Source organism: Eptesicus fuscus, chromosome 5, assembly GCF_027574615.1.
Source record: "Eptesicus fuscus isolate TK198812 chromosome 5, DD_ASM_mEF_20220401, whole genome shotgun sequence".
In the NCBI taxonomy this organism is placed as follows: domain Eukaryota; kingdom Metazoa; phylum Chordata; class Mammalia; order Chiroptera; family Vespertilionidae; genus Eptesicus; species Eptesicus fuscus.
In genome coordinates, this window is record NC_072477.1 from 73602459 (window position 1) to 73616607 (window position 14149).

A 14149-nucleotide genomic window follows, 5' to 3' on the forward strand; every position below is an offset into this window, starting at 1 on the left:
GGTGTCAAAACAAGCCAAAGGAAAATCGTTTGGGCAAAAAAATGAAAAAGGATCGCAAGTCAAATTTATAGAAAATATTCCTTTATTAACTTTTGGTCGAGAATATGTTTGTATATTTTCAGAAAACAACTCCGAGACCATGTGGATTCCTGCAACAGAGAGGAATTGACAGGAGTGCTCCAGCCATGAAGACAGAAGAGAAACAGTCCAGAGATGGAAGACGCTGATCATGCCTTGCCGTACTAGCAGTCAGCAGATGTGCATCACTGCAGATTGCCCAGGACCAAACCAGAGGGGGTCAGACCTGCATTACCACCATTTGTCCACCATCCAGAACTGAAATATCACTGCTGACATGTACACATAAACAACTGTTGGACATAGAAATCGGGACTCAAAAGAACTGTTGGCCCAGAAAGAAACTCACTATAGACTGATTCATTTGCCTCTCAGCATAACCATTATTGCTTGTCTCATTTTCGGTTCCTATAAGTGTATTCCTAGTATCACATGAGCTCACTCATCTAGGGGAAATGATTAACAACATAGACTGAAGAACAAGAACAGCATTGATCAGACTGTCAGACCTCAGAGGGAAGGTAGGGGAGGGTGGGGACAAGGGAGATAGATCAACCAAAGGACTTGTGTGCTTGCATATGAGCCTAACCAGTGATCACGGACAACAGGGGGATGGGGGTTTGGGGGGGGTGGGATGGGGGGGGGGGGGTTTGATGACAAATATGTGATACCTTAATCAATAAAGTAATTTAAATAAATAAATAAATAAATAAATAAATAAATAAATAAATAAAATAACTATACTACCTGTCTTTGGGTTAAATGCCCTTTTCTGCTTTAGGCAGATCTCTTACCCACAGCAAATAGTTGTATTTTTAAAAATCTGACAATCTGTCTTTTTAATAATTGTCAAGTTTAGTCCATCAATCTCAGAGAATGATATATTTGGACTGGATTCTACCATGTTTTTATTTCTGTTTGTCCTTCTTTCCCTGTGATCCATTCTCATTTTCTTCCTCTGGATTTTTTGGTTTGTTTTTCCTTAATCCATTTTTTCCTCTATCCTATCTTGGAGTTTTCATACTCTATTTCTATTCTTTTAATAATTACTCTTGAAATTTTACCACATATTTTACTTTAAAAAACTGTTAAGTAAATTAAACAATAGCTTGTCATCTTCCCAAACAACAAAGACTTTCAAACGCTTCAGTTCAAACTCTCTCCTTTGGACTCACATAATATTACTAGAGGCCCAGTGCACGAATTCATGCATGGGTGGGGTCCGGCCAGCCAGCCTGGCCCAATTGGGGCGGCCCTGGGCTGGACCTGTCAGAAGGAGGAGATGGCAGGAGGTTGGCTGGGCCAGCTGGGGGAGGAGCCATGGGCGAATGGCCGGCTGGCCGGACCCTCCCAATTGGGATTGGGGGGACAATTGGGGGCGGCCATGGAGAGGGGCTGTGGGCAGTGGGCCGGCTGGCCCCGCCCCCAAATGGGGTGGGTGGTGCCGATTGTGGGCCAGAGGCCATGAGTGGTTGGCCGGCCGGCCGGCCCCACCCCCTGATCGGACCAGTTTGCTGGCCACAGTGGGCATTATAGTGACCGATCATTAGGTTGTTATGGCCGTTACAGTAGCTGGCTTCTTATATAGATATCTATATCTATATACATCTATAGATGTATAGATATAAGAGTTACTAGAGGCCCAATGCATGAAGTTGTACAATGGTGGGGTCCATCGGCCTGGCCTGTGCTCTCTTGCAATCCGGGACCCCTCAGGGGATGTTGGGAGCCAGTTTTGGCCCAATTCCTGCAGGCCAGGCCAAGGGACCCCACTGGTGCATGGACACTGGGCCTCTAGTATGCATATAAGATTTTTGGTAAATCTCTCCCCACCCTCCCCCTGCCCCCTTCTCTCTGAGATTCATCAGTCTGTTCCATGTTTCCATGTCTGTGGTGTCTGCTCCTGCATTGAGCATCTGTCCCCTGGTGGTCAGTGTGTATCATAGCTACTGGCTGGTCATCCAGTTGTAACAATTACTTAGGTTTTTATATATATAGATTGTCCAATATTTCCAGTAGTCTATTTTCTTTTTTACTCCACAAATAAGACACTAACATTATTTCATAGAGAAAATATTGACTTGGGTCAAGGGCCATGTTTACCATTTCATTTGTTCAATATTCTGTGTTGCATTTCAGAACACTAGTCCTCTGGGATCATTTCCTTTTACTTGAGATACACTCTTTAGAATTCCTTTATAGGAGGGTTCCTCCAACTCAGCACCATGAAATTTTGAACCAAATAATTATTTGTCGTGGGGGAACTGTCTAGTACATTGTAAGGTGTTTAAGAGCATCCCTGGCCTCTAGTAGGTAGATGTTAAAAGTTACATAATCTCAGTAGCAAAAATAAAATGTCTCTAAATATTCCCAGGGACAATTTGCAATTAGCCTTTTATTATGTAGGATAATTGTCTGTATTCTGTCTTTCTTCCTGAGTGTCTTGCTAAGCATAATTCCAGGATAATTTTGTTAACACTTTAAAACATTATTTGTTATGTTTTGCTATTGAGAATACTTCTGTCATTCTGTTGTTCTTTGACAGTGTCTTTTCTCTGTGGCAGCTTTCAAGATCTTTCTTAGGTGCTGTGCAGTTTTCATTAAGATATATCTAAGTGTGAAAAAAAAAGGATATATCTAAGTGTGGTTTTCTTTTTGCTCATAAACACTCTTCAGTTGTTTCTAATCTACTGTTTATTTCTAATCTACCCTTCATTTGTTATATATGAATAACTATATATTTTCTCTTTAGAAGTCCATTTGTTTTCCTTTCCTCTTCAGTCCTTCATTCCTGAGTATGCTCATCTTCCTTATTGCACCCTTCATTGATTTGCCATTTAATAATTTTGTACCCAAGACTCAGGACTACTTCAACCCTCTTGAGGGTTACAGGAACAGGAGTCCAAGCTTCAGCATCCTATTTCCCTGCTGTTCAATAGGCTTACAATAATGTTGCTATAAAAATCTGGCCTCAGAACATTCCTGCCCATCCTGTTGCCTGCTGGTCCAAGCCACCTCCTAGCAGCTCTGGCTCCCCTTGCTACAGTCCTGGCACATCTATGTTTGGAGCCATTCCAGTCTCAAGTTTCAAGTATAACCAACTTAACTTTCAGATATTCTGATCCTCACTGTTTCTGGCCAAACTCCCACTTGCTTGCTTGCTTAATTTTTTTGGGATGGAAGAATGTCCCTAGAGACTTTGTCTGCATTTATGAGACCCACAATGCCTTCAAGATTATCCCACCAAAGGTCTACTTGTAGTGGAGTTGTAGAATGGGAGGGTCCCATAGAGCTCCTGATCAATTAGGCAAGAAACAAAGCTCTTGTTAAAAGTGGTTAATTGAAAGGCATAAAATCAGGCGTGGTTATAATGAAAGGCACTGATCAATTCTTGGTAAGAAATGCTGCTCCAGATAGATGTACAGGCTTCAGAAGTCTGGGTAGCTGGTGTGACCCCAGGAAATTTCAAATGGAATGAGAGTTCTAAAGTCTGAATAGCAAATAACCTTACTCTGTAAAAATAAAGAACCGAATCCATATGGGGAGGCTGTTTTAGGATTATCCACAATTCTAAGATTCCTCTGGAGGATACCTACTGAGACTGGCCTCAGTTGTGCTTGAATTAAACAGCCCATAGAATCACTATTATGCTTCTTTTTTCCCATTTTACTAGTCAAATAATGCTGGTATTACTGTGTAACTCACTGCTGGGTGTTTCTTTGTACAATTTAAATCAGCGGTCGCCAACCTTTCGGACATCATGGACCACCAGCAGTCCGCGGACCACTGGTTGGTGACCACTGCTCCAAAGGTTTCCTTAAGCCAGCGGTCGCCAACCTTTCAGACCTCATGGACCCGAAAGGTTGGCGACCGCTGATTTAAATGAAAATTGATAGGAATGCCATTGGTTCTACTGAAGATTTCGGATTTCCATTTTTATGGTATACATTTTTTTTCCCCCAAATAGAATGTCCTGCTCTTTATAAAAAACTTTAGTTTTGTGGTGCTATCTTACCTTATAATAGACAAATATGCAAATTGACCACACCTTCGCTACGCCCAAGCCACGCCCACCAACCATGCCCACCAGGAAACCGTTGCAGGGACGTTGGGGTGTGGCGGAGCCCAAGGCCAGGAAAGCCGCCCGAGGCTTTCCTGGCCTTGGGCGGCAGCGGGGAGCCTGCGCCGATCGCAGGAACGCTGGGGTGCGGTGGAGCCCAAGGCCGGGAAAGCCGCCCGAGGCTTTCCCGGCCTTGGGCGCCAGCGGGGTGCCTTCACAGGGTAGCAGGGACACTGGGTGCAGCCGAGCCCAAGGCCACCGCCCAGGGCCAAGCCCGGACCCTGAAAGAAGGCAGAAGGCGGTGGCCACAGCCAAGGCCTGGGTCCCTGGTGCCGGCAGAAAACTGGTGCAGGCAGCCAGGTGAATGAAGGTCTATTGCACGAATGTTCGTGCAAACGGGCTACTAGTTACTTCTATAATGTTGCTTTTGTCAGTTACTAACTACAGTTTGGCCTTAAAGGGAATCTCAGATTCTTTCTTTATCTGCCTGATCTTGTTAAATAGCCTTTTGCTGGTCTGAGGTAGGCAGGAGAACAGTAAATGTACTTAATTTCCCTTGGCACAGGTTTAGGCTTGAATTATGTGACTATATGAACATGAAAGATTGTCTCAAATGTTATAAATTATGTTTTTGATTATTTAAAATTTTATTTTTCAATTCCAGTTTATAGTCAATATTGTTTTGTATTAGTTTCAGGTGGACAGTATAGTGATTAGACAATCGTATACTTTCAAAGTGTTCCCCTGATATATCCAATATCCACCTGGCACCATACATAGTTATTACCATACTAGAGGCCCGGTGCATGAAATTAGTGCTCAGGTAGGGTCCCTAGGCCTAGCCGGTGATCAGGGCTAATTGGGGCCTTCCTACCCCCAGCTGCTGACTGGGGCCTTCCTTTGTTCCTTCGTTCCTTCATTCCACGTCGCCCCCTGGTGGTCAGTGCACATCATAGTGAGCAGTTGAACTCTGGGTCAGTCAAACTCCCCAGGGACAATTTGCAATTAGTCTTTTATTATATAGGATTATTGACTACTAGTGTCCAGGTGCACGGATTTGTGCACATTGAATACTTTAATATCACTATTTGCCCTTTCCCTATAATAGAAGTATCAACCAAATTCACAATCTACAATGACAGATCGAAACACACACGTGTGATTGGCACCAGCAAGAGCTTTATATATATAGATAAACTTGCTTAATTAGACCTGCTTTCTGATTTAGCTAAACTTTTCCAGCCCAGTGAAACACCCCAACTTCTCTTTCAGGTAATTGTCAGCAACACAGCAGTAAGTATTAACATGAAGCAGATTATTATTGTAGATCATGCAGGGAGAACAAAGGGTAAAATATTTAACTGCAGCAGTGTTTGCCTATATTCTGTGCAGTGAGAAAACCTGAAGTCATTTTCAAGTTCCACCATTTCTTACTTCTTTTCAGTCAGGTTTCTAAACTTTCTAAATCTCTGTTTTCCAGCTAATGAAAAGAAAAGAGGATTCTATCGAGTCTCCTGTCTACCTACTCCAGGACTTCTGTGAGGATCAAATAAAATGAGGTATGTGAAAACGCTTCACAAACATTTGGTTAAAATGTAAAATGTTTGCACCTGGCTATAAAGCAAGTTGGGTTTCTGGGCTTAAGAAACTCCAAGGAGGCTAATCACTAGGGAGAGAAAGCGGGGCGTTGCTATGTGATGTTATTACCCGGCGCCCACAGTGACCGTTTCTGGGCTGGGCTGGGCTATGGACCACATTTTGTGCCATAGGGTCTTGGCAGCGTTGGCTGCAATTTGGTGGGGTGTCGCTCCGGGGTGGTGGCGGGGCCTGTGTACCACTTGGGGAAAGCCAAGTGTTGGTTTGTCAACCCCAGGACTGCGGTTTCTTTTTAAATGGCCAGGACATGTCATGGCAGCTCCTGTGTTGAGCATCTGCCCCCTGGTGGTCAGTGGACAACATAGCTACAATTCAGAAGGACACTTAGCCTTTTATATATATAGATAGATATTCCCTATGCTGTACTTTATATCCCCATGACTGTTTTGTAACTAGTTAATCCCTTCACCTTTTTCACCCAGCCCCCCAACCACTCTCCCATCTGGCAACCCTCAGTTTGTTCTATGTATCTATATGTCTATTTCTGTTCTATTTGTTCATTTACTTTATTTTTTAGATTCCACCATAAGTGAAATCATATGGTATTTGTCTTTCTCTGATTTATTTCACTCAGAATAATACCCTCTAGGTCCATCCATATTATCACAGATGGTTAGATTTCATTCATTTTTATGGCCGAGAAATATTCTATTGTAAATATACACGGAGTGGCCAGATTATTATGATCTCTGAACGCATAATAATCTGGCCACTCAATGTGTGTGTGTGTGTGTGTGTGTGTGTGTGTGTGTATCCTATCTAATAAGAGTAACATGCAAATTAACCCTCACTCTGCTACACCCACACGCCATGCCCACAAGCCACTCCCACCAGCCAATCAGGAGCAAATATGCAAATTAATCCCAACCAAGATGGCTATGGCCACTGAGAGAGCAGGAGGGAGGCTTGGGTTTCCCCAGCGATGGAGGAAGCCAAGCTTTCCGCATACCCTGGCCGGCCGAGGCCTCTACTCCAGGCTACAAAGTTTCAATTATAGAAGATAAATTCCAACAGAAATGGCAGCAGCCATAGAGCTAGAGAGAGCAGGAGTCTAGGGTTGCCCCTGGCGATGGAGGAAGCCAAGCTTTCTGCACACCCTGGCCTGGCTTGGCCTCTGCTTAAGGCTACGAAGTTTCAATTACAGAAAATAAATCCCAACAGAAATGGCTGCCGCCACGGAACAAGCAGGAGGCTTGGCTTCACTCCAGGCTACAAAGTTTCAATTGTAGAATATAAATAAATCCCAGATACCAGGGCCTCCACTTGGGTCACCGGGGGGCGTGGCCAGCCTGCAAACCACCACAGGCCCCTTGCCCAGGCCACCCCATACCCCAAGGGAACCCCCACCCTGATCTGGGACATCCTTCAAGGCAAACCAGCCAGCCCCCACCCATACACCAGGCCTCTATCCTATCTAATAAAAGAGTAATATGCAGATTGACCATCACTCCAACACACAAGATGGCTGCCCCAATGTGGTCAAAGATCCTGCCCCATGTGGACACAAGATGGCCAGCAGGGGTGGGCAGTTGGGAGGGACCAGGCCTGCAAGAGAGGGCAGTTGTGGGCAATCAGGCCAGCAGAGGAGGGCAGTTAGGGGTGACCAGGCTGGCAGAGGAGGAAAGTTGGGGGTGACTGGGCCTGCTGGGAAGGGCAGTTAGGGGGGACCCAGGCCTGCAGGGGGGAGCAGTTGGGGGGACCAGGCCTGCAGGGGAGGGCAGTTGGGGGGACCAGGCCTGCAGGGGAGGGCAGTTGGGGGGACCAGGCCTGCAGGGGAGGGCAGTTGGAGTGACCAGGCCTGCAGGAGAGGGCAGTTAGGGGTGACCAGGCCTGCAAGGGAGGACAGTTAGGGGCAAACAGGCTGGCAGGGGAGTGTTTAGGGGTGATTAGGCTGGCAGGCAGAAGTGCTTAGGGGCAATCAGGAAGGCAGGCAGGTGAGCAGTTGGGAGCCAGCAATCCTGGATTGTGAGAGGGATGTTCGACTGCCCGTTTAGGCCTGATCCCGGGCAATCGGACATCCCTCAAGGGGTCCCAGATTGGAGAAGGTGCAGGCTGGGCTGAGGGACACCCCTCCCCCCTGCACGAATTTTGTGCACCAGGCCTCTAGTATATTATATAGTAGAGGCCCAGTGCATGAATTCATGCAACCTGGGTCCAGCCAGCCTGGCCAGGGGGAGGGGACATGGGCGGTTGGCTGGCCTGCCTGCAAGTCAAACTCCTGGTCAAGGGGACAATTTGCATATTAGCCTTTTATTATATAGGATATACACTGAGTGGCCAGATTATTATGTGTTCAGAGATCATAATAATCTGGCCACTCAGTGTATGTACCACAGTTTTTTTATCCACTTAACTATTGATGGGCACTTCGGTTGCTTCCAACTTTGGCTATTTTAAATAATGTTGCAATGAACATAGGGGCACATATATCCTTTCGAATTAGGGTTTTGGATTTCTTCAAAATGTATTTCCAGAAATGGAATTGCTGGGTCATAAGGCAGTTCCATTTTTAATTTTTTGAGGACCCTGCATACTGTTTTCCATAGTGGTCGCACCAATTTGCAATCCCACCAATACTGCACAAGGGTTGTCTTTTCTGCATACCCTCACCAACATTTGTTGTTCATTTATTGATGTTAGCCATTCTGACAGGTGTAAGGGGATATCTCAGTGGTTTTAATTTGTATTTCTGATGCTTTAGTGACACTGAGCGTCTTTTCATATGTCTATTGGCCATCTGTATGTCCTCTTTGGAGAAGTGTCTATTCAGGTCCTTTGTCCATTTTTTAATGGATTGTTTTTTTTTGGTGTTAAGTTGTATAAATTCTTCATAATAAATTCTGGATATTAACCCTTTATTATGTTTTTTATTTTAGTGTTTTTTCAAACCAGTAGCCAAATAAGAGGCACACAGTATGATTGATTACTATCTCTCTTAAGCCTTTTTTTAGCTTTCTCTTTTTTCCCCCCCAATTTATTTGTTGAAGAAACTATGTCCTTTGTTTAGTAGTTTGTAATGTCTGAATTTTGATTATGGCATCCATGTGATGATGTTTAACATTTTTGGGGGGCATTTCCTATAAATTAGTAGTTGGGTATAGAGGCTTAACCACATTTAGTATTTTTAGGTGGAGAGAGGGAGAAAAACTTCAGAGTGGTATTTTGGTCTTCTATTAGGAGTGCATGTTATCTAGTTGTCTTTCTTTTTGAGATATTAGCAACTATTGATGATTAATGCCTAGATCCATAAATTTATGAAGAGTTAAAAATGGTTATGTTTTGAATATATTATTCTTTATTAGCTGAAATACTTAAAAAAAAAATCCTTACCCGAGGACATGCTTAGAGAGAGGAAGGGAGAGAGAGAGAGGGGAAGGGATTGAGAGGAGAGATAGCAAGAAAAAGAGATCTTCCATACCTGCCCCAACAGGGGACTGAACCCACAACCCAGGTATGTGCCATGACTGTGAATCAAACCAGCAACCTTTCAGTGCACGGGATGATACTCAACCAACTGAGCCACTCTAGCCAAGCTTAAATACTTTTATAAAAAGACATTCCTTCTAATATCCTATTTGGTTATCCATTGGTATAAAGGCAAGGAAATACTTCACGTTTACCCTTTATTGACAAATCTCAGAATAATGATTGGTTCACTAAGATATTCCACTGGAGATCAATAAGGTTTTTTAAGTATCATTATGCACTCATAAATCTAAATATTGGAAACGTTTCAAATCAATGTTTTTTCTGTATCTATTAAGATATTTATCCTCTAATCTGTTAATATACTGTTAACATATTGATTTTTAATAATAAACCAACCATGTCTTCTACTAGAAACTCAACCTGGTCAACAGGGACAATTTCTAAATATATTGCTTGAGTCAGATGCAAATAATTTGTTTAGAATATTTATATCTGTGTTCATAAGTAAAACTGGACTATACTCTTCTCATATTGTCACTGTTAAGTTTTGGTATCAAGGTAAGGCATGCCTCAAACTGAGTTAGGAGTGTTTATTTGTTTTTCTATTCCTTAAGAGAAACTGTAGAAGAGTGGAATTATTTTTCCTGGAATGTTTGGTAAAACGTTTAGGAGTGCTAAGGCCCACTGCTCATTTGCTTGCTTGCTTGCTTGCTTTCTAAAATTTTTTAAATTGAAAATTACACACACACACACACACACACACACACACACACACACACACACACACAGTGAGAGAGACAGAGAGAGATCATAAATCATAAGCATACAGCTTGATTGTCTATAACAACAGCAGTTTCACCCTTTCATGTATCTCCTCAGCCTGACCCTGAGTTTTGCAAGAGCTCTGATGAGTCACTGGGAACAGTAGGTACCTTAAAAGAACTGCACCCTGTTGACAGAAAAAACATTTAGAAGGCCTGGAAAATGCTATGATAAATTCCATTCAGCGGACAGGCAAGGGAAATGAACAGTTTTTCACCTACTAGGCCAAATTATCCTAAATAAGGTTTTTATAGAGAGCTGGTAAGATTTGAATTCAAGCTACCAATGCCTTTTCTGAGAACTATAAGATAATTGGAAAATGTAACAAAAAGTCATGTTTCATTTTTTTTGCAAACAATATATATTTTTTTAATAAACCAGTCTTTTTAAGGATTTTGAGGCTGTAGCTAAGACAAAGATACAGATGGAAAACAGAAGATGGTAGTTAGCCAGAGCATGAGAAAAAAGGAAATACAATCTGACCTAATGAACCTGGGAGAGAGAACCCGGGATAGCAAGCAGGATGAACTTACTTGAGAATCTGGCCAGAAGACTCTGGATAAATTCCCAGGTTTGTTTAAAACTGAATCCAATTGTGGGTTGCCAAATGTCTGGAGAAGTCTCTCTGCAACATTATTAGGGTTTTTGGCTAATACTGATTAAGAAAACCTTTCCTTCACAATCACATACTATTCCTTTTTCCAAACAATTAGTCTGCTATCTTTTACTACAAGTGCCTAAGTGGAAACAAAATCCAGTTTAGTAACACTGGAACAGTGCCAACCCCCCTCCTGCACATTTCATTAGCTAAGTCCTCCCCTACCTCCACTACCACCTGTTCCTGGTCAGATGATGAACTACTCTCAGACTTCTCCACCTGCCAGTCGTGTATCAGAAACAGGAACAATTTAATAATTTAGGGGGAAATATACTTTTCATGACATGACAAAATCTTTCAATGAAATCTTAACCATTCCTGGTCCATATATAAAATTACTCTATAGAGAAGATTAATTTGGGACAGTTTAAATAAACTAATATAAGAAAAGGAATGGTGACAGCACCAATATCACGAGGCTATGACCTTGGTGATCAGATTTCTAGCTATGTTTAAGTCAAATCATTACTTAACAAATATCTAATTAGCGCCAAGGGTGCCATGTACTGTTCCAGCACATAAACTCATTCAAAGGAATGAGAAGACCAGGAACTTATGTCCTTAACCTTGAAAGAGAAGACAAGAAGTATTTCAGTTTCTTTAGCTAATACTCTGAAACTTTAATAAGCAAATAAGTACTTTCCCTACTTCAAACATTTTGACAGCTTACATTTTTCACAGCTGCTTTGCACATATTCAAACAGCTAACATACAAATCAAAATAAACCTCAAACTGCCCTGGCTGGGTGTCTCAGTTGGTGGGAGCGCTATCCCATACACCAAAAGGTCGTGGATTTGATTCCCAGTCAGGGCACATACCTAGACTGTGGGTTCCATCCCTAGTCAGGGCCCAGTCTGAGAGGCAATTAATGGATTCTCTCTCACATCAATGTCTCTATCTCTGTCTCTCTCCCTTCATCTCTCTAAAACTCAATAAAAATATATCCTCAGGTGAGGATTAAAAAAAAAAAAAGCCTCATACCAAAAGATATACACACAAAAAAATGGCTGTTAATATACTTAAAAGTACTTACTCATAATTAAAGCAGCACAAATACAAACTAGAGATGCCATTTTCACTGATTAGGTTAAGAAAAATATTTTGTGGTTGATAATACCTACTTTTTAAAAAAAATATATATATTTTTTATTGATTTCAGAGAAGAAGGGAGAGGGAGAGAGAGAAAAACATCAATAATGAGAATCATCGATCGACTGCCTCCTGCACATCCCCCACTGGGGATTGAGACCGCAACCCGGGCATGTGCCCTTGACTGGAATCGAACCTGGGACCCTTCAGTCCACAGGTTGATGCTCTATCCACTGAGCCAAACCAGCTAGGGCGATAATACCTACTTTTGATGACAGGGAGCTGAGTATGCCTCCATTCTCTTTATTGGTGGGAGTTTAAGTAAGTTGATGTATCTTTTTGAAAGTGTACATACCCTTTGAGTAAGGAATTCATCTGTTAGGAATTTATTCTACAAATATATCAACAAAAGGAATGCAAGGATACATGTACAAGATGAACATGGCAACATAATTTGTAATAGTAAAACAGTTGGAAATAACTTAAATGCTCAAGAATAGGGAACTGGATGAGTAAAATTATAGCATAGGAATACAATAGAGTACTATTCTGCCACAAAGAAATGAAGCAGATGTACTGGTATGAGATGTCCAAGATAAAATGCTAAGTGAACAAAAGGAAGTCACAGAACAGCCTGTATAATATAATTTCATTGACAGAAAAAGTAAAAAAAGAGAGTCATATACAATATAAAAATTAAAATTTCTGAAGAATTCCCTAGAAAGTGTCACAGCAAGTATCTTGGGGGAGCAAGATAAGTCCAATTCTTACAGATTTTTTAACACCATTGACAATTATTGAGGTATAATTGACAAGGAACATTACATTAGTTTCAGATATCCTGTAATATAAAAGGTTAATATGCAAATAGACCGAACAGCAGAACGACTGGTCGCTATGATGTGCACTGACACCAGGGGGCAGATGCTCAATGCAGGAGCTGTCCCCTGGTGGTCAGTGCGCTCCCACAGGGGGAGTGCCGCTTAGCCAGAAGCCGGGCTCACGGCTGGTAGCACTAAGGAGCAGTGAGCCGAGTGGTAAAGAGCAGCAAGCAGGCAGGCAGTAAGGAGCGAGGGATCCCGGACTGCGAGAGGGCACAGACCAGACTGAGGGACTCCCTCCCCGCCAGTGCACGAATTTTGTGCACTGGGCCTCTAGTACAGCATAATTTGATATCTGTATTAAAATTACTTTTAGTACAGACTGAATAATCTGAGTCTTAGCAATCAATTGCAAAAGTAGTTACCTAAAACTTACCAAGTTGGAACTAGCAACAGCAGGAAAAAAAGTTGAGGAGTGAAAAGTAGAAAAGGAGGAGACAGAAAACAGAATTAGGGAAGGGAGTATGTGTTAGTATAAACAGGAAAAGGGTAACTTTAGAGAGTCAATCCCCACAGTAATACTATACCTAACAGCTGGCTGTGTTCCCCTGTGATGGAGTTCTGACTCGGCTCTGAAAAACAAACAATTGAAAAGAAAAGAAAAAAATGAATGACCAAAATAATTTCTTAAAAATCAGCAACAAAAGTTAAGCAAAGAAATAAGCAAAACAATTTTTAAGTGCTTAAGAAACATTAATGAAAGGATAACAAAAATATAATAAGCTATTATGAAAAATAATTGAATTACTTCCTTGAAAAGTTGAACAACAGAATTACCACATGACCCAGCAATTCCACTTTTAGGTATACATCCAAAAGAAATAAAAACAGGAACTCAAACAGATACTTGTGTGTCAATGCTTATAAAAGCATTACTCACAATAGCCAAAAGGTGGGAACAATCCAAGTGTCCTTCAAAAGATCAAAAAACAAAACACGGTATATACTGACAACGGAATATTTTCAGACATGAAAATGAAGTTCGGATACATACTACAACATGATGAACCCTGAAAATATTATGCTAAGGGAAATAAGCTGGATGCAGAAGGACAAATACTATACTATTCTATTTGTACGAAATATCTGGAAAAGGCAAGTTTATATATAGACAAAGTAGATTAGAGGTTACCAGGGATGAGGGGAATGGAGAAATGGGATGTTATTGCTTAATGAGTACAGAATTTCTGTTTGTGGTGATGAGAAATTTTAGAAATAGTGGTAGTGGTTGTACAACACTGTGAATTGTAATTAATGCCAATGAATTAAGCATCCCAGCATTTAAATGGTTAAAATGACACTTTGTTTCATATATATTTACTAAAATAAAAAGTAAATTTAAAAAACACACACACTAATAACAGCCTGGCTGGTATGGCTCAGTGGTTGAGCATCAACCCATGAACAGGTCACAGTTTGATTCCCAATCAGGGAACATTCCTGGGTTGCGGGTTCGATCCCCAGTAGGTGCCATG

The 14149-nt window shown here is 41.8% G+C and overlaps 1 protein-coding gene across 3 annotated transcripts in view; it reads right to left on the reverse strand.

Annotated features, from left to right (window-relative positions):
- Nucleotides 1–14149, reverse strand: part of SLC12A6 (solute carrier family 12 member 6) — a 107118-nt gene that overhangs the window by 42841 nt on the left and 50128 nt on the right. For 2 of the 3 annotated variants that reach the window (XM_054716387.1, XM_054716389.1), the window contains exon 2: nucleotides 13202–13246. The exons of the other annotated variant lie outside the window; for it this stretch is intronic. In XM_054716387.1, the coding sequence (XP_054572362.1) occupies nucleotides 13202–13246 (45 nt within the window). The remainder of the gene's footprint in view (nucleotides 1–13201; nucleotides 13247–14149) is intronic. 3 annotated transcript variants of the gene reach the window in all.